The following is a 22,185-nucleotide window of genomic DNA, read 5'->3' on the forward strand; positions in this document are numbered from 1 at the left end:
GACACATTGATCATATCCAGTAAAGAGGTGCTAACTAGAGGTAAAACTTCTTTAAGCAGTCTAGTTGGAATAGGGTCTAGGAGACAGGTAGATGATTTAGATGAGGAGATCAGTGAGGTTAATTTGTGGAGATCGATAGGAGAAAAGCAGTCTAAATATATATCAGGTTGTACAGCTGTTTCTAAGGTTCCTAAGTTTGAGGATAAATTGGTACCAGTTGACGGTAGGAGGCGATTAATTTTGTCTCTAATAGTTATGATTTTATCATTGAAGAAACTCATGAAGTCACTACTACTGAGGGTTGTAGGAATACATGGCTCAATAGAGCTGTGACTTTCTGTCAGCCTGGCTACAGTGCTGAATAGAAACCTAGGGTTGTTCTTATTTTTCTCTATTAATGATGAGTAATGGGCTGCTCTGGCATCACAGAGAGCCTTCCTATATGTTTTAAGACTATCTTGCCAGACTAAATGAGATTCTTCCTGTTTGGTGGAACGCCATATCCTTTCCAGTTTCCTCGATGCTTGCTTTAATTTGCGTGTTTGAGGGTTATACCATGGAGCTGACTTCCTTTGTTTTACTAACTTCTTTTTTAGAGGGGCAACAGAATCAAGTGTGACTCGCAGTGAGTCTGTAGCACTATCTACAAGATGATCAATTTGGGTAGGGCTAAAATTAACATACGAGTCCTCTGTTATATTGAGACATGGTATTGAATTTAATGCTGATGGAATCGCTTCCTTAAATTTAGCTACAACACTATCGGATAGACATCCAGTGTACACACTTTTATCTGATGGTGTATAGTCTAGTAATAAGAATTCAAAAGTGATTAAATAATGGTCTGATAAAAGAGAGTTCTGTGGAAAAACAATTAAATGTTCAATTTCAACGCCATATGACATAACAAGGTCGAGGGTGTGGTTAAAGCGGTGAGTGGGTTTATGCACGTTCTGCGAGAAACCAATTGAATCTAATAAAGAGATAAACGCAGTACTGAGGCTATCATTATCAACGTCCACATGAATATTAAAATCACCTACTATAATGACTTTATCTGTTTTCAGGACTAAGCTTGATAGAAACTCTGAGAATTCAGATAGAAATTCAGAATATGGGCCTGGAGCGCGGTACACTATAACAAATAAAATTGTCTGTAGTGCTTTCCAGGTTGGGTGTGAACCCAAGGCTAAGAACAAGGCTTTCAAATGAGTTATAATTTAGTTTAGTTTTAGGGTTTATTAATAGGCTTGAGTCGAAGATGGCTGCAACTCCACCTCCTCGGCCGGTGTCTCGAGGAATGTGAGTATTAATATGACTCGGGGGAGTGGATTCGTTTAGGCTGACATATTCTTCCTGACACAGCCAGGTTTCAGTAAGACAAAATAAATCAATGTGATTATCTGATATTAAATCATTTACTAGTAGAGCTTTAGATGACAGAGATCTGATATTTAAGAGTCCACATTTAATTCTCCTGTTTTGTTGCTTTATTGCAGTGCTAGTGTTAGATTTTATTAGATTATTATGTTTAACTCCTCTTCTGTTTACTTTTGATTTAATTAATTTAGGTGGGGCAGACACAGTCTCAGTTAGGTTTGGGGTTAAGCTATGGGTGGGTAACTGCTCTAATGGAAGCGCAGAGAAGTGTGTAAGACTACAGCTCTGTGTCCTGGATCTCTTGAGGCCTCCTGCGCCAAGAGATCCTCTAATGAAGACACAGTACCCATACAGAAGGTTACAGCACTACAAGATCCCAACAGTGAAGTGGGTCATTGTATGGAACATTCCTTGGAGGCCTAATAATGAAATCATTGTTGTAAGAGAGCAAACATCATAAACAAGACTCAATGTGAAACAGTGGGCATTAAGTACATAATGTACGTACTGTACATACTGCACAGTACGCCCACATACTGTGCCCAGTATTTACATTATTGTAAAGTCAGTAGCTACAAACGGGGCTGCTCTATTGCTCTATTAAAACTAGCACTGAGAAGTTACATTCCAGCCTCTCATGGCTCACCATTGAGCAAACCATATAGTCAAACATGGCCAAATTTTTTCAGCTGTACAATTAACTCAAAGATTCTATTCGACCAAATAGCTTACTGTAATAACACACATGTCCACAACACCAGATTTGCCGATAACGGTCATATTGTGGTAACCTGCCCAAAGATTAACTCATTGAAAAAAACTAATTTACAGCACGGGTTCTCAAACTTCTTTGGGGCAAAAATGGGAGAACATTTTCCAAGGACCACCTCATAATCGTAACTCCGATTAAGCATAACGCTTACTACCATTTGTACTCTTAGATGCCATTGGAACTATTTGTGTTCTAAAACCTTTCAACCTAAATACTTCGGATCTGTTTGATAATGATAAACAGAGACACATTTCAATTTGAATGATGTTAATACCACTTTGTTTTGCCCTGATATATTCTGTGCTTTGTAATCAGATGTCGCTTTAGTTTGACCGGCTTCATGGCTTCGTTCGCTAGCACCTGAAGACACAGGACACATTTTAGTCTCCCGTCGCTGTCGCTCAATATAACTGTTGTCATATTTTCTCAGTTTAGCTAGTTTCAAATTAGCATCACTTGACGATGTGGACTGATTCAAATATTTCTCCATGCTCGCCAGCTAGCTGGCTGGCTAATAAATTAAGCTAAGCAGCAGGAACGGTCCGTTGCGTCCTGATTGAAAAGACTGATTTATGACAGATTGTTGTGATGTGTCACAATCATATCAGAGTTTCTATTGGCCCAAAGCTAACATGGGTATGGGAGTAATGAACACAATATGCTTGTTTTATTGCTGCAAATGGCCCCCATCTGTAGATATTCACTTTTTTATATTGACACAGTCTCTGGGCTGTAAATGTCTGTAAATGAATTTCATCATAGGGGTATTCCAGATATTTAATATTGATTCAGTATTGCATAAATTAGGAGGAGACAGATTCAATCTAAAATCAATATCAATAGAGGCTATTTGCTTGGGTGAGTTTTGTCTTTGAAGGTTTAACAGAACTTACTGCCCCACAAATCTAAAACACAGTATGTACATATTTGGTAATAACTAAGACCAGAATCAGACTTTTTGACCTCTGTTTGAGCACATACAAATGACAAATGTGCAAAAAATAAATAAACAAATCCACCCTCTTAGTGACTGAATTTGTAATACCACATAAATAAAGCAATAGCAAAAAATCAACTCATAACAGAAAAAAATAAGCCACCAGATAAACTAGTCCTGCTAAAAGGTAACTAGCCTAGCTTAGCAGACTAGCAGTAACTACCTTCTCTGCAGCCCGCAGTAGAATTCACACGATCAACCTTTAAAGTTCATATTCAAACATATTAAATTAAAGATGTGACAATGACTGGATCAGACTACAACAGAGGCATACAATTAAGATTTTGTTACACAGTTTAGCAAAGAGCCCTCAAACTTCAAACCCTCTTTTCTCAACAGCAGTATTCATTATTTGGTTATAGACATGCGCACAGTCAATATTTTTCTCCAAGATTCTCACCTGCTTCCTGATAATGTTCTTGTAGATATTTGAGGAAAACAATGAGGCGGAGGACAGAAGAGCTGAGTCCATGGAAGACATGACAGCAGCAGCTACGGCTCCGATGCCGATGATGGAGACGTAGGGGGGGGTGAGGAACTGCAGGGCGATGGGGAGGATGGAGCCTGCCTGGTCACGCTCATATGGGGTGGGCAATCCATAGCTGGTTGAGTTCCAGTCTGGGAGGAAGGACAGATGAATATTTGGATTGAGACTGATGGATGTTTGAAAAACCGAGGGGAGGAATAAATGAATCAAGCAAGAAAAATGGGTTAAATCTGATAAACAGAGCTTAATTCAGTGAAATGATGAGAACAAATTTATAAATTCTGATTTTTTCAAATGCAAAAGACGAAGGCCAATGAAGACAGTAGATTTAGGATTGGACTAAACTAAGACTATTGGACTTCCTCACAAACAGACCCCAGTCAGTTTGGATTGGTGGTTACACCTCCTCCACACGGGAGCCCCCCAGGGCTGTGTGCTCAGCCCCCTGCTGTTCACACTGTTCACCCACAACTGCAACCCCCGACATGGACAGAACTTTGACAGTTGTGAAGTTTGCAGGCGACACCACCATCATAACATACTGGATTACAAACAACAAATGATTAGACTTCATGGTCTCCAGCTTTCTTCCCAGTAATCGGGTAGTTTTTCCTGGCCACAGCGCGCTTGGTGGATCTTGTTGGGTCTCTAAACTATGGTGTACGGTCTAAGACCTGCTCTATATATATAAAGCGTCTTGAGATAACTTCTGTTGTGATACAAAAAAAAATTTAATTGAATTGAATTGAATATAGAGAGGAAATCAACAATCCTGCAGAGTGGTGCTCGGAAACTATCTATAAACATTATTTGTATGGCTATTATACAGTTAAAACTGATGACTATAATATCTTGGTTAATAAATACTTTGTAAGGCATCTATACACATACACATATTTTGATAGTTAGTTTATACTTTGTTAATGGTTAATAATTGGTTTCTGGTCCTCTGATCTATTTAGGTAATATTTATAGATGTTATACAAACGATTTCTTAAAAGGGTTACAAATCATTTAATAATCACTAACAAATACTTAATATAATATATAAAATATTATAATGTGTGCAACAATAAACTGTTAGTTTACTAATGTAATCAGAATGCAATTGTTATCGTCTCTTATCATCTATGATACAATATATAATTTATAAACTAATGATTTCATATTACACAAACTAATGATAAAACAACAGACATTATAGCATTACTAATAATTAGTAAATATTATTAATTATCATTCCATTGTTTGTTAACAGTAAAACAACTATTAATTAAGTTTAATTACCTATCCATTGACCATTTATAAATGATGGTTATTATAAAGTGTTACCCAATAAATTAACCTTGAATCTTGAAAAGGAAAGCTGGCTTAAGAATTTTCAAGAGCTGTAATCTAAGAGTGTGTACCTGTAGATGCAGCCACAGCCCCCACCAGAATGGAGGGGATACCCAGCACCAGGCAGAAGCCTGCAGAGGCGAAGCAGGTCACTTGAGCCTGGGTGTAAGATGAGGCGGACAGGATTCTTTGGTAGAACGCCTGGTAGGCCAGACCACCCAAAGCCTGGCACAAACACACAGTTAGACATGATGACAGGATTCAGTTGGTACAGCAGTACAGGACAAGAAGGAACAATCCTCTCTTGACTTTGCTGTTGTTACACATGTCTGTTTGCTCATCTAATGAAATAAGCCCATTTAATTTAACTGCTGTGATGGCAGGAGTTATGTAAATACAGCATAAACTGTGAATTAGACAACATTTAGCGCTGTCTGTGTGTGTGTATTTATAATGACCTCTCCCACTCCACTCACCAGGAGCATGAAGTCATCAAACCACTTGCCGGCCTCATCCAGCTCCACCGTGCCGACCCAGGGAGCCTGGAAGGTCTGGTTGTAGGCCGTCAGTGAGATGTCCATTGAGTGAGGGTTGGTCAACAGGAAAGGAACACACACCCACTGTAAACACAAAGATACAGCTAATCTGATCATGGGCTCAGTGGGGGAAGTTTTCAGTCCGTCTCTCTGAACAAAGTTAGAGTTAAAGCTCCGGTTTCTGACTGTTGCACTATCTGCAGCACTCTTATACCACATACATGGTTAAAGTGTGGGTAAAGTAAAATCAGAGATTTGTTTTTTAACACATTATAGCCTACATGTTAGAAAAGAAGTGCTGAAAACTTGAAAAGACTGTGACCATGTAGTACTGAATTGTGGAGTTAGACTCTTAAACAGTTTTTCTCCGTTTTTGTGTTTAGGATTTTGCCTAAAATGGCCTGAAATCATGGCTCACTGACGCACTGGAGCTATCCTTAGCATAACACCTCACCTAACACTAGGCCTATATAGCATGATGGTTCTCCCACTCAATGGTGAGTTACAACACTTACTTACCACAGCCTACAGTTTGCTAGCAGTGGTGTAGTGGCCATCAAAGTAATCTTGCTTCTTTTGACCTGTTAGCAAGCAAGCTAACAAGCTTCTGGCAAGCTTAATTGTTAAGTAATTTTTATCGATGAGCTTATCTCCCCTTTTTAAATAACGTTTTATTGAACGACAAAATGTAAAATCCTGGGAACGCAATGCCAGGAGGAGTAAACAACACAATACAGGGAAAATAGAAAGGAGTTCAGAGAGCTGTTGTGACTGACTAGCGCGTTAGCGGCTAGCTTGCCTTTAACGTTTGAAAGTAGTCAAGTATGTCTAACCTTCAAATTGCAAAACTATCACGAGATGGTGAAGGTTAGACATTGACCTTGAATGGTTGAGGATAGAATAGGTTGTCGGGCAGCGAGTCTCGCAAGAATTTTTGCAATTTGAGGGTTACCTTCTAGACACGACCCTACGTCACCAAACTTCTACAACCACATGTTTCACAAAGATTTATCAACTTATTTAGACGGAAGCCATTTTGAACACTACATGAGTCAAATAGAGAGGTGGAGTCCCGCCCTTCCGGTGGACCACCATGGTCCATATTTCTGAAAAAATATGAATGGTAGTCAACGGCGAGAGACAAAAAAATGTTTGATCCGGTTTGAATTGCGCCATGAATCACACATATGATATTTGTCAATTTAAACATAATTTTGAAGTCAAGAAAGTCCCAATTTGATGTAAAACTGTTGAAGTATAAGAAAATACTTAATTAGAAAGACGATACCCCTAAAAGTCGCGTAAATGACGTGTCTCTCGCTGAAGCTACGATGCCTGTGTGTTTTGTACTGGGATGACCTGACATGAGCAACGGGTCTTGCTCGTTCTGTTTCTTCCTGGCTGCTAAAAAGACCAGGAGTCAATCGATAAAACACATCAGGTAAATTAGCTAAATAGTGTATATTGTGCGAGATGAGAGATGTAGTTCACTGAGCGGTTTCACACAAAACTAAATGATACTACAACAAACCTATGACAAACTGCGACTTTCTTGACTTGCAAAATTATCTTTTTTGTCATGATGGGCAGTCTAGTTTTCCCTGTGTTTCCTCTGTTTCCCTGTCCTTTTGTCTCCTGTGTGTTTTACCCTGTCTGTCTAGTTTGTCTGTGTGTGGGTCCACGTTTTGTTAACTAGAACATAACACTTTTAGATGGACAAACATCATGTGTGATTCGTGGCGCAATTCAATTAAAAAAATATTTGTCTTTCGCCATTGACTACCATTCATACTTTTTCCGAACTATGGTCCCATGGGGTCCACCGGAAGGGGCGAGACATTGCCTCTGTATAGCTGTCACAGTTATCAAATAAGCGTATGAAATCTGTACATGCTTTAATTTAGCAGGTAATTTAATCAGCTAGTTAATAAGCTACCAGGTACCTCTGCAGAGGAACATTTGATCCCTCTGTATTCTTTCAACCACTTGTTTCTATGATGTAGTTGAGTGAGTAATCTGATAGGATACATGATACTAATAGAAGAATGGAGCTGGAGCTCTAAGGTTCCCCGACCTGTTCGTTCACAATGGCCGCTGTGTGAATGTGTCAATGGATGTTACGCACCAGACTGACAAAGATGAGGATGAGCTGGATGACGTCTGTGTAGGCCACAGAGTAGAGCCCCCCCATCAGTGTGTAGATGATGGCCACCACTGAGGAGATGCAGATGGAGTAGACGTAGGACAGGTCCAGGATCACACTCATAGTTCCACCTGGAGCAACACAACAGAGCGGTGAGCATCGGAGGACTGACGGAGACAAAAAATTTTACAGCAAGTTGTCTAATGTTCAGGCGTTGGTTGCTAAAGATACATGCAACTGCTTACTGTGATAGTTGAATTAAGTGTTTTATTAGGTTCTCAGTCTCTCTTTCGCTTTTAAATATTTTCCCTCTCACACAGACACATACTGTACATATACATGCATCCACTCATATGTACTGTACTTATACTAAAGATGTACTAAGAAGGTAGGCAGTGCCATTGTCTTGTTATACTGTTCATATATCTTAATGCAGTATTTTACAAAAACACGTTGACAAATCAACTTTTACCAAAAAAAAGCTAAACAAGTTACACGTAAGAATGGGTGGCTTTGGTTTAAGTATTTAAAAAGCAGCAAGAGCTTAGATAAAGCAACAAGCCAACATAGAAGTGATAATGATAAAATTATAACAAAACAAAAACTGTACAGAAACACTTAACAGAAGCAGCCTATTGATTGTGACTCCAAAGTATGCCTTTTTCACCCTCTTGGATGAATTATCACCCTAATACTGATAATTCTTTATTAAGTAAACAAAATCAAGCAGAAGGTAAAAGAAGTGTCTTCAAGTAGTGAAAGAAATGTGTAAAAATAATGTATAAGTAAATGTAATCATGTGAATAATAAAAAAAGACATCTTGTTACTCAATCAAGGCAAGCAAAACATCACTACCTTCACCGTCTCTTCTCCCACATTGCCAGGGTCCCCCCAGCAGCAGCCTGCAGCCACACCACAACAATGCCCTTAAACAGAGAAGTGTCAGATCGGCACCATCGATCGCCACTCACCACCCTGCTGACCCCTCACCCAGCTAAAACCACCCCGTCTTTGCACCCTCTTTACGATGCATACTTCACCGTTTTCACCTCACCACTTATCCTTTCACCCAATGTGTTTGACATTTTTGAAATCTGATATCTTACCCGGAAGCTTTTCGTCACCTCCTTTTTTCCCCCAGCTGCTTTATCGTATTATCTAAAATAGTTGGTTGTTGTTTCTTTACTCTACAGACAGACTGACCTAACCCACTTAATTGCCATTAAAACAAGATAGTAAATACTACAGTTATTAACAACCTGTTCACACTTGGCACAAAAATGCATTTTGTTAGGTGAGCGCTAAATACAGATACATTACAAATATTACAAAATACAAAATATTCAGTTTTTCTCTGTTCACGGCACTTCGTGAAATAGTCACACAATTTAATCTATTTGATTCATGTACATAAACACAAATTTCCTTTTTTTTGTAACGCTCAGCATGACTTTCAACAACGTGTGTGTTCCTACGAATGTCCGGCAACACGTGACGCACGTGTCAATTTCCGCTCCAGTCTTTTCAAAATAAAACTACTTAGTTAGGTTTCAGAATAGATCGACTTGGTTAGGCTTAGACAACAAACTACTTCGATGGCTTTAGGAAAAGATCGTGGTTTGGGTTAAAATAACTCCAGAAGTGCTGTAACTTAAGAACGGAAGTTACATGACAAATAAATTAACTTTGACTTGTGGTTTCACATGGGACACCGACAGCGGTTTGCTGTCCTGTGTTTTCTGACCCACCCATCCACCTCGACCTCCTCCCTAAGCAGCTGCTTTTTACAATGACGTGGATTACAAACAAATTGATTTTGTGCTGACCATCACAAAAGAATTGTGAAATTTTTGTCTATGTACACGAATCAATACAATAAATTTCATGACTATTTCATGAACTGGTGTGCGACCGGGCTGTTTGTGCACTTTTTTCATTTATAATAACTGAAATGTTATTAGACCCTATTCACAAGTGGTCAGTCGAGATGCATTCTGATGCCATGTGTGAACTGAAATCCATCTCAACTACATCTAGACCTGTTCTGGATATGTCTGGATACACATCCAGATTCAACAGGGCACTATATCTCTCATCTGTTCTGCTCTGTGCTGAGCTATGCTGTTCCCCTCCGTGCTAAATTTAGCAATTGTAAAGGTGGAATGAGATTTAGGGTCTTTTCTGGGACTTAATGGGCAGTACCAGGGATGGACAGATTGAAAGAGCTGCCTAAATACCCCGTGTTGTTTTTAGATCCATGTCCTACTTTCACACAACTCATGCTTGTGTGTGCGTGCACGACCACCAAAACACACCATATGCAGCCGTTCTGTCCCGTCCCCTATTCCTTCCCGGCAGAAATTTGACCAGGACTGTGCTGACTGACAGACTGACAGCACATGGGAAGTGTGTTTTAAAAGTGAAATCCTTTCTGGCACTGAACCACCACACACACCCGCTCAAGCAGACCATGAAGCTCAGTTTATACTACACATACACACACATAAACAAACAGTCTCCCAGCAACAAGTCCCGTGGGTCAAATGCTCAGTCTCTCGAGTGTCAAGTGTTTATGTGTGTGTGAGTGCCAAGCGCACGTCTGGGATGAAAGCATAACTGTCCCAGAGGGCAGTAACTACTGAGGAGTGAGGGGTCCCCTGATTTTTTAAAATATATATCTATATTTAATAGGATCATTCCTGCCTCCCTACCGGTCCTTGTGTGGAGCGTCAGCACAGTGTGAATCACCAAGGTGATTCACACTGTCAATGGATTTCACTGTTTCCCTTCTTTTTACACGCAGACAAGACATGATAATTCAGCATGTAACATTTACCCTCTGTCAATCAGTCAGAGCCCTGGAACAAACAATGGAAAACAAGTCTCTAATGACACAACAATCTGGTTTGAATAATTGATCACCTTTCACAATCAACAGGCTGCTCGATGCTTAACCCCCTTTTTCAAATAACACTGGAAAAGAAAACAGCATTAAAACACAAGAAAACATTATGTACACACACACACACACACACACACACAAACACACGCACACACACACACACACACACACACACACACACACACACAGAGAGACATTTTCTCTTACACACAGTCACACTGCAGAGCACTTACACACTTGTATCCACTATGAAAGCACATAAACACACACATACTTAAATTATCACTTAGTGCCACTTTAATCTTCAAATGAATCATCTTGTCATCTGAACAATTTTCCACATGACACAATAATAATCCATATTAATAATAATAATAATAATACACTGCAGCAGTTAGTTATTTTTAGTGACTGACCCTCAATGTGCTTGTAAAGGTCAACTGGACAGCAAACTGTCTACAGCATCTGGGTGGAAAACATTTAATATGCCTGTAATCTTTTCTATCTAGAGCTTGGAATTGTAAATTGTAAAGTATAAAATAAGCCCAGCATGGTACAGCTCAGCTTGGTTCATTAGGCACTGTCGTTTTTTTATTAAGTTGATTAACCGTTTGCTAAGCAGCATCCCTTAACGTCACTGATGCTACGCCTGTCAAGCTTTCCTCACACGGCACATTATGCAATTCACTGTGTTAAAGTTGGCATATTTGCAACTTGTAATTCATGGTCATTTTTTAAACGATGGGTCCTAGATTTCAGACGGAGGTAGGCAAACGCAGGCTTCTTATTTATAGCCAGCAACTCTCGATTTTGTCCGCTGAAATTACAAATGTCGCTGGCAGATTCTATCATCTGTAGAATCTGTAAAAAATTAATTAATAAATATATAAATGACTCGATAAATAAATAAATGTGTCATTAAATTTAGCAAATATAATGTAAAAAATATATTTAATCATTAATTAATTGATCTAATGTGACATAAATTGATATTTGTTTTAATTTGCTTCTTTATTTATTTATCTTTGTATTAATTCCCTTATTTATTTACTCTTCTGTTTAATTTCCCCTTTTATTTATTGACGTAGTTATTTTTATTACATTTTAAATTAGTTTATTTATTATATATTATATTTTTTATTTGTATTTATTTATTTATTTTGCATTTATTTTTTACTTATTTTATATATATTTTTAAATGTATGTATTTATTTATGTATTTATGCATCTATTTATTTCTGCACAATTTTCATTTTACAATCCTTATTTATTTCCCCAAACTTGTTTATTTCTGTATTCTTTCCTTTATACATTTCTTTACTCATTTCTTTTTACATGTCTTTATGCCTTTCTGCCTCATTATGCAAATGAGGGGACTGTCATTCAATGTGCATACATTAATGCATAAATAAATACATATAGTTACAAATAAATATGAAATAAATAAAAAATGATTGCAAAAATAAATAAATAAAAATAAATGAAATGATGAAATGAAATGAAATGAATTAATGAAAAATAAATAAATTTAAAACTTAATAAAAATAAATACATAAATAGATAAAAGGGAAAATATAACAGAAGAGTGAATAAATAAGGGAATTAACACAAAGATAAATAAATAAAGAAACAAATTAAAACAGAAATATTAATTTATGTCACATTTGATCAATTTTGTTTTTTTTATTTATTTATTTTATTATTTTTGATTTTGGCAGGTTCAGTCCTCCAACTGAGAATCTTGTAAATGGGTCTTAACTAGGTTAAGACTATGACTAGACTAATAACATCATGACGATCTGTCTACCAAATATAATGCTAGCTTGGTTAACATTGCTGGGGTCCAATAAAGAGTATTGGAGGAGCTACTAATGCTACCCTAAACACTGGTGGACGAGCTAGTTGTAAACTGGGCCTTTTCTAAGGGTAAGCTAACCTGTAACCCTAAAAACTAATGTAGTTATTTAATGACATAATCCTTGGCTTTAGATGTAATCAGTAGATGTGATCAGTTACTACTGTAATAATATGGTCATATCTGGTAGTTAGCTGGACATGCTAATGATTGCAGCTTACATCATAGCACACTGTTTAACCCATTTCTTACACTTGGCTTGTAAAAAAGACCCTCCTTACTCTTTATATATAGAGTATACTGTATACATCAGACCGGCACATACGGGACTTTGCAAAAAGTCAAGGCCGCGGCCCTTTAGGGGGAAAGAAAACTGAAGATCCCAAAAACTTCAATGCAGTTTGAGGTGTGTTTGCATTGTAATTTTGACAAGTTTGTATGCATTCATCAGTCTGATGCTGCTTTAACGTTAATGTATGACTGTATTACTGCAGCAGCCTTACACTCAAGCTAACGTTAGCTAGCCATGCTAGTCACAATCACCAGCATCAATTAGCCATTTAGCACACTGACAGTGAATATTCACGTATCGTATGAGCCTCAGATCTCAGTGTGAAAGCCTCGTTAACCCGCTACACAACAGCTGTTCATCATTTTCTCTCCTCTGACAGCAAATTTCTTTCCCCAAAAGGGAGCGCAGCCTCGGCGATGACACCATGCTGGTCTGGTCTATAGCTTGGAGCCATAAAGCTATGCTGGTCTGGTCTATAGCTTGGAGCCATAAAGCCATGCTGGTCTGGTCTATAGCTTGGAGCCATAAAGCTCCTCTATTATATCTTTTTTAGGACACGGCAGGGGAACAAATCAGAGATCAGCGTTTTTTGATTTATTGTTGGTTCAACCAGCTACACAGCAACTCTTCAGCATAGCGTTATTACTATTAGCGGTTAGTTTAAAGTAAAAACTACAGCCGTAGACACTGATTGGACATGTGTAGTAACCGAAAGCTTGACAGGTGAGCCGTGCCTATGTTTGCTAAGATATGATTGGACAATTGCTGTTCGAAAAAGGAGGTTAGCGACCGGACAATGGCCTTTGATTTTCACTATCGTGTTGTGGATATAGTAGTGAACTTAATATATACTTATTGTTATGTAACTGTAATCTACTGAACTAAAGCAGCTATATACAGCCTGGGGTCAAAATAGAAACACCTGACAATAAAATGTAATCCATTATAATGGCTCACTAATAAATAGTTTGTAAAAACAGTTTTGAATGTGTTATACGCCATTAATTCCTAAAGCTGTAGTTTGTGGTGGTGATTTTATTTTGTTGTCAGGTGTTAATTTTATTCATTTCACCTGCTGTCTTGCAGTAATCCACAGCACGGCACCAACCATCAACACCCAGCTGTTTTTCTACTCTGGTGTTGTGCACATTGTGTACCCAGACCTATGTGTACCTTCATGATTTCCTAAGTATGTGTGCGCATCACATTATAGTGCCAGACAGTTTTACAGTGTGAAGTAACTTACCCAGGCTGACGAGTGTGCGTGCCACCCACAGGACATCGGCCACCAGTGCGGGGAAGATGAGCGCAATGCTCATAACGTTCCCATATTTCTGTTGGAAGGGGTCCATCATTGTCACATACCTGTTCTCTCTCATAGGCTTGGCAAAGAAAAACCCACCTGGAGCAGGAGGGAAGGGATTAGCATTAGCATTTCTCTTGAAATGATGAAGCCAAACATGGCAACAACAACCCATGGGTCCACCTGGCCAAGAATGGGGAATGTTATATTTCGCCTGTTGCAAATGTTTACAGACAGACCACTGAGTTTGTCAGTTTGGTGGATTCAGGAGTGGGCGATCTGTGTCTCTGGGTGAACTCTCCCTTTGCACCTGTCGCCTCAAGTTACAATCCTCAACTGATTTCTCATGGTCCTATTTTTAACGTGAGCGACACATTTATTGGTGCGTGGAGTCAGATGGGAGTTGGGGGCATGGCAGCTATGTTACCGGTCAACAACGCTTCAGCTCGTGACAGAAGTCTGTGAAGTTCATTTTGATGTCGTATTTTGTTAACTGTGTGTAGAAACTTTGGAGAACTTAATATTAAAGTTTTCCTGAATAAGTTTGTGCACTCTTTTGATGAATTATGATGAAAATATGAATTACATTGTTGTCCGAGGGTCATTATCCCACATGAGTCCTGACCTCTGGAACTTAACTGAGAGATATCAAAAAGATTCTACCAGAAAAAGACATAAATCTGTATTTAAAGCTGCAGTCGGTAACTTTGAGCATGATAAAAAGTTATTTTTGTCACTTTATCCTGACACTAGTGCATGAGACAGATTTTATGTGAAAAAAATCCTCCTCTTCTGTGTCCTCCTCACCGTGCTCATAGGAAAACAACCAATCAGAGCCGAGCAGTCTCTACAGCAGCTGTCAATCACTGCTCAGGAAGCTCTGAACTCCGATCAAACGGTCAAACTAGGCAGCACTGATGAAATATGAATCAATATTCTGTTACTGTAATGCCTATTTCTATCCTCACATGTTTTCAGAAACATCTTGTAGTGTACTGTTTAGCTGTAAAATGAGAAGGTTTGTGACCCGGCAGCCATGTTGAATACGGTCGAGCCAAAACCAAGCACCGCCCATCGGCCAGTGCAAACTTTCTCATTCAAGTGCCATTAAGAGCAAAGGATTTATGGTTCAAAGTGGGTCAGTGGTGCTACTCACCTAAGAAGAAGGTCAGGACATAAGGCACAGGCATGAGAGCCCACACCGCGCCTAGTGTTGGGTTGTATGTTGCCTCAGCTATACCGAGGATGAAGCCTCCACCCACCCACGTAGCTGCAGAGAGACAAACACTCATATTAAAGGGGAAACATGACATAGACAACTTTTTTTTAGACACACCACCACAAGACATCAGTTATTACTTGACACTATTTTTTCTCCAAATAATTCAGAAACACTTTATAACATACCCTCATTAATAAATGGTAAATTGAGTTAATTAAACTTAGTTAATAGTTGTTTTACTGTTAACAAAAATGAAATGAGAATTAATGTTTACTAATTATTAGTAATACAAGAATTTGTTATTTTAACAATTTATTGTGCACACATTAGAACATTTTATATATTATCTATAAGTATCTGTTAATGATTAAGATATTATGTGTAAACTTTAAAGAAACTGTTTGTAAACCATCTATAAACATTATTTGGATGGATGGCTATTATAAAGTTGCAAATGATGATTATAATAACTTGTTAAAAGGTTAATAAATACTTTGTAAAGCATCTATTAACATTATTTAGATAGATAGTTAATACTTTGTCAATGGTTAATAATAGGTTTCTGGTCCATCTATCTACGTAATGTTTATAGATGTTTTACAAACGATTCTTAAAGGTTTACAAATCATTTGGTAATCACTCACAGATACTTAATATAGTACATACAGTATAATGTTATAATGTGTGCAATAATAAACTGTTAATAAATAGTTTTCTAAAGTAATCATTATCATTTCATTAACAGTAAAATAACTATTAACTAAGTTTAATAAACTATCAATTTACCATTTATAAATGATGGTTATTATAAAGTGTTATCAATAATTCTAATAATTCTAATATCATAAACATGTCAGAAAGACTGAAACTAATGAGTTGTTGTAAACACTGACACTCTGACTGCTTTACCAGTAAGAGTGAAGATGCCGACTAGCAGGTTAATCTCGCGTCCGGCCAGTAGTGTTATCTCCATTCCATCTCCTGAGCACTTCTTTTCTGCCTTCCTGGAGCGCATGGATGCCCAGATGCCCGTGCCCAAGATCAACAGATAGAACCCCGCCATCACCACCAGACCCGGCACATTGAGAGTCATCCTCAACTATTTCTGTGTGCGTTTCCTGTAGGAAGACAGAATAAAGAAACATGAAGATTTGAGTTGCTAGCTAGAAAAAGAAGAGCTTGTTTAAATCACTATAACACACAGCTCAAAATGCACAAACAAAATCACATTACAATACATATTCTAGTTGTCAAGGTTTGTTACTCAGAGTGACCCATTTGACGTTAACAGTATACAGCATGTAGTCATTTGATTCATTGATAAGGTAAAGAGTTGATTTGTGAAGCTTTACATCAATGAATTTCACTTTGTAATTGCCTTGCTCCTCATGCTTTACTGTATGCTCACTTCTTTTCAGCTTGGCAGGATTTTCACAGTCCAGACTATTTTAGTGAGAACCCTCTCCACTTTGTAACAGCATGCAAGATATTTCACAGAGCAGAGAGAGGCCTGGATTCCTTCTATAGGGATATACACAACCTATTTTGGAGTCGAAAAGAATGTCCCATTATATTATCCCCTCCTTCACTACACACACATAAACATACACTTTCCTCGCCCTCTTCTTTCAATGTGATGAATGTGAACTACATAACGATCCCATCGCTCTCACTTCACATCATAGTCATGACTTTATGGTCCGTACCAGAGCATGAACCAAGTAGACATGGTTCATTGTCTGTGTCATTCATTTGCATTTAAAATGTGGTATTCCTATGATATTCCTATGGTATCCACAGTTCATTGTCTGTGTCATTCATTTGCATTTTCAATGTGGTATTCCTATGAGAAGCAATGGCAAATTACAAAGGTCTATTTCTAAGGCCCTGTTCAGACCTGCTAATAACATGCGTCCTGAGTGATCCGATAACAAGTGGACAGCTCTAAGTACAGGTGTGAACGCACTCAAGACGCATTGAGGACGCATTGAGATCCGATCGCTCAGACCACATTCAAAGGTGGTCTGGGCACACATTCTTTTAGCAGTGTGTAGTGAATGTGTCCTGGGCCACATTAAGGACCGCCTACTCTACTGACGTCCCGCTGGGATCCACGGGATCCACTGGATCACTGAGTTCCTCAGGTGAACAGACAGGCCGACGCGAGTGCTTGTCTGCCTCGCGGCATGGAAACGGCTTCTGTGCTCTATTGTATCCTGTCGGTAAAACTGTATTTTATTACCTCCGCCAAGGCCGACCTCCTAGGAAGGAGGTTCTGGTTCCACCGGTGTTGGTTTGTTGGTTTGTTTGTTTGTTTGTTTGTTTGTTTATTTGTTTGTTTGTTTGTTGGTTTGTTGGTTTGTTTGTTGGTTTGTTGGTTTGTTGGTCCGTCCGTTAGCAGGATTGCTCCAAAAGTCTGTGATGCATTTGAATGACATTTTTTGGAGGGGTGGAGTGTGGCTCAATGAACAATCCATTAGATTTCGGTGGTGATCTGGATCATGATCTGGATTCAGGAATTTTTTTAAGCATTACGATCAGCCAGAACATTAAGACCTCTGGGAATAACACATGCTCAGGGTAGCTGATGACACGTTGATGACGCATGACCCCGCCTTCTTCCTTCAGAGAGAGAGAGCGGGGGGTGGGGAGTGGGGGGGACAACTGTAGATTCAGCGTTTTTTAACATTAAACTCGGTGAAATTCCAGTTTAGTTGGACCAGAGCACACTTGGTGATTGTTGGAAAGAGTAACGGCGACGGTTTAGGTGTGTTTTAGTTTGTTTCTGTCCAGTTTGAATGAAGTGTTTTACGATGCTCCGCTACGTACAGCTGATCTCAACATAAACATAAATACACGTCAATGATGGTGCAAGCTGAACGCGGGGGGGGGGGGGGGGGGGTCTGTGCTCTCCGAGTGCCATTCTAGTTAAATATATGTTATCTATAGGCCACATATCTACAGATTTTGTATTGTCATACTGTCGGTGATGTGTCTGAGTTTTTGCTCTGGTGCTCTGCAGACACCCGCCCGCTCACTCTCATCCCCGGCTCTCTGAAGCCTTTTCCAGGGAACGGCGGTAGACAATAACGTTATATTTTGATGTTAATAAAATGTACTCGAATTCACGACTATGTAGGATATTATTACTGACAATCCCGTAATATTATGTTGCAACGTCTGCTGTGTAGCCTTGTGTTCACTACATGTTTATTTGCATATAGAGCGGGGAAGTGAGATCGGATCACAAGTGGTCACTCAAGACAAGACACATGTGGAGACGCATTCTAATGCCAGGTGTGAACAGACGGACTTAAACCCGTCCACTTGTGATCCGATCACTGAAGACTATCTTCTCACTGCACTTTGAGGTTTCCCCTCTGATGCGGACAACAGATGTCAGCAAATGCACAAGTTTTGGAGCAAAAAGGTGTGATGATTCAGTCAAGCAAATGCTATTTCTATGCTTTATTTCTTCCTAAATCTTCTCCAGTACGATCAGAATGATAATAATTAAACTTTCTTTAGTTCAAGTCAAAGCTCCACTTCCTAAAGTGTCTTAAAAGATGGCTTGAGAAGATGCCGGAGAATAAACTTGAGTCAAAAGTTACAAGTCAGGGCTCACGTGGCCAAATAAAACAAGTTTTTAGACCAAACTATAAATCTTCTGAAGGTATTATAATCTGTTACCAGAAAAACTAAAGATAAGGGTGTAACACAAGAAGCTAGAAACAGTAGTTGGTAGAAAAAGCATAAAAAACCCTCAGTCTGCGAAGCATTCTGTCTGACTTGCACAAACATGGACACATACGCACAGCAACAGGGTTTTAGAGAAACCATATATCATTCCCCTGTCTCGTCAAGCACACACACAAAACAACTTCAGCAGCCCCTTTCACATTAAGAGCTGTTCAATCACTTTAACGTACTAGTGTCAAGCCACTGTACTGTACATGTTGCTTTTACAATTTGCTTACTCAGCACCTGGTAGCTTTCCATAACTCTTCCTACACGCTCAAGGGTGAATACAGTGCAGGCACATTAATGTAACAGAGACAGCACGCACAAGGGTAGGGCCTATACTTTTCTAAATATATATACACATTTGTATTTAATTTGCATCTTGGGCCGACAACAGTGCAATCATTTTCACAATGAATTATAATTTCTTGAGGCAATGTCTATTTACCATAATGTCTAAGTGTGGAAGAAACTTACATTTTTGGTCTTTGGGTGCAAACAAAAAGAAAAAAAATCCCCATCATGTATTTTGTTTTGGGGATGATCCACATTTTTCAATCACAACAGTTTTTGTTATTTCTTCACTGTTCCTCATTCTATGAGAAATGTAAAGTTTTTGTTCTAAACCATGGAAATAACTTGGTAAAACGTAAATGTTTTAAGACATTTAAGTTTTTGGACCCCGTTGGTGTATAAAGCAGTCTCCACTTAAGCAAATATCACCCGAGTTTAAAGAATTTTTTAGAAAGGCCTAAGTCTGTACGGGGAGTTCTCTGGGACAAACTGGGACGTCTGGTCACCGTAGTTTACGGCTGCGGCTAGCGCTGTGAGCTAGCCTCACGGCTACGGTAGCTACGGCAGTAGCTCGGGCAAAGCATAATTTTCTCTCTATCTCTCTAATAGTTAGCCTTCTGCGTGAGCTCAACATGGATGTATAAAGAGAATGTAGCACTCCACTGCAGAGCAGACATGACAGCTACAGTTAGCAGAGGGCCAGACTATTAGCGACACTTTCTCTCCATCTCTGAAACGCTTCCCTGATTTTGCAGATTGCTAGAGCCTCGAAGCACAGTACGTTATCTCAAAGGCATTTACAGGCCCACGAGTTAGCAAAGAAAACAGGAGGGTAGTTCTCATAGAATCGCCACTACATTACGGCATCAGGATCACAATGATGATCGGGATAATGTTTGAAATGAATGACAAGTACTCGTACAGGTTACTGTATGATGCGCGTGCATGTGCCCGTGCTTGTCTGGTGGGAAGGGCTTAGGACAGAGAGGAGAGCTGCAGGATGAGGGCCGTATTTTCAAATTCTGCCATTTCTTTTACCTTTCCAGAAAACTTCCTACCCAGGGGTACCACTTGAATTACAATATGCTGAAAAGTTATTATGGACTTTTTGCCCAATAACACCAAAAATAATCTGCCTCCCCAGCTTTAACAGTAGATATACTGCAGGTTTGACTTCGCACATTGATATTTGAAGGTTTTTTGCCGGAGATTAAATATAACCTTTGACTGAGAGAAAGCAGGTAAGCGACAGGATTGATTTCCTCTGTGATGAGAGTATCTTTAGTCTCTCTGTCTAAATATTCCATGTGGTATTCTCTTTCATACAGGTGCAGAAGTGCATCTTGGCATGAGCGCAGCTATACACTCTTTCTATGAATACCCCCCCACACAAACATCTCCTCCTCTCCCTGCCTCTCAGTACTTTTCCGTTCACCAACTCTTCTGACAACTGTGTGCTTGTCGCCTCCCTCTTCCACCCCTTGCAATTTGGCGATGTGGAGAGTGTTTATGGACGATATCGTGTGCTATTAACAGGTAACACCGACCTGAGTGTTAATGTCAAATTTCACTACAAGTCTACATGCACATTCACACAGGCTATAAGGCTACAAGACTTCAAGTGGATTTAAAGCACCAGTGAAATGTGACCTTGCTACGCTCCAGACACAAACAAGAAAGGGAGAAGAAAAAAGTGAGAGCAAGAAAGTGAGAGGAAGAAAGTGAGAGAAAGAAAGTGAGAGGGCCAACAAAGAGATCATGAAACAAAACTGGCAGCTACCTCCCTTCTTCTCCACTCTTAATATGGGCAAGCTGACTCTTACGTCCCGCAACAGTTCGGAGGTTAGTTCTCTGGAACAGATCCAGCCTTGATTTAGAAGGTTTCTTGAAATCATCTACCGATTAAGCAGAACAACAACCAAGACAACTGCAAAGAAAAGTCAGCAGTCACCATAAACAGCCCATTGAATTACTGCTAACTAACTACCAACTAATAAGAGTTTGAAATATTGGCTGTTAAAGTTAGATTTAAAGTCTCTCTCACTCACGTACGTGTCTATACCTATCTGTACATTTAAAACTATGCCAGAATGTTACATGTTGCTGTATACGGCCAGTGGACATTAACATGGTTTCTGATTGATTCTTGCTTTAGATGTCACAAGATGTGGATTAGACACAGACGATACAACACAGTCTCACAGCAGTTTGTGAAATAGTAAATAGTAAAATTTAATCTATTTGATTCATGTGCATAGACACAAATTTCCCTTTGTTTTTGCTCAGAACGACTTTCAACAACGTAATTTTCTTGTGTTTTCCTACGAATGTCCAGCAACACGTGACGCACGTGTCAATTTCCGCTTCAGTCTTTTTAAAATAAAACTACTTAGTTAGGTTTAGGAAAAGATCGACTTGGTTAGGCTTAGGCCACAAACTACTTTGTTAGGAAAAGATTGCGGTTTGAGATTAAATAACACCAGAAGTGGCGTAACGTAAGTACAGAAGTTACGTGACAAAAACTACTTAGGTAGCTTTAGGAATAGATCGCGGTTCGGATTAAAATAACTACGGTAATGGCGTAACTTAATTACGGATGTTATGTGAAGAAAAGATCGTGGTTTGGGTTAAAATAACTGTGGATGTGCTGTAATTTACGTGACATGAACTCCAGTCTCCTGGGCGAAAGTCCTGTGTTTTATGACTCACCCATTCACCCTAACATCTCCCTATGTGTTGTTCGCCACTCTCTATACTTCCCTGTTCACAATTATGTGGATTACATACGAATTGATTTTGTGCTGAACATCACGAATAAAATGTGAAATTCGTGTTTATGTACATGAATCAATAATAAAAATCTCGTGACTATTTCACGAACTGCTGTGCAACGGTGCTGGAAGAGCACCAAAGATGCTAATC

The 22,185-nt window shown here is 39.1% G+C and overlaps 1 protein-coding gene across 7 annotated transcripts in view; it reads right to left on the minus strand.

Moving 5' to 3' along the window:
* LOC141763123 (high affinity choline transporter 1-like) overlaps positions 1–22,185 on the minus strand; it is a 53,165-nt gene that overhangs the window by 7,619 nt on the left and 23,361 nt on the right. For 5 of the 7 annotated variants that reach the window (XM_074627500.1, XM_074627483.1, XM_074627476.1 and 2 more), the window contains 7 exons: positions 16,138–16,346; positions 15,163–15,276; positions 13,950–14,105; positions 7,636–7,784; positions 5,451–5,594; positions 5,046–5,199; positions 3,550–3,767 (listed from right to left, as the gene is read on the minus strand). In XM_074627500.1, the coding sequence (XP_074483601.1) occupies positions 3,550–3,767; positions 5,046–5,199; positions 5,451–5,594; positions 7,636–7,784; positions 13,950–14,105; positions 15,163–15,276; positions 16,138–16,321 (1,119 nt within the window). In that variant the 5' untranslated portion in view covers positions 16,322–16,346. Of the gene's footprint in view, positions 1–3,549; positions 3,768–5,045; positions 5,200–5,450; positions 5,595–7,635; positions 7,785–8,509; positions 8,581–13,949; positions 14,106–15,162; positions 15,277–16,137; positions 16,347–22,185 lie in introns of those variants that run through there. The other 2 variants (XM_074627517.1, XM_074627507.1) reach the window with 2 other exon arrangements.

This window comes from Sebastes fasciatus, chromosome 3 (assembly GCF_043250625.1).
Source record: "Sebastes fasciatus isolate fSebFas1 chromosome 3, fSebFas1.pri, whole genome shotgun sequence".
Taxonomy (NCBI): domain Eukaryota; kingdom Metazoa; phylum Chordata; class Actinopteri; order Perciformes; family Sebastidae; genus Sebastes; species Sebastes fasciatus.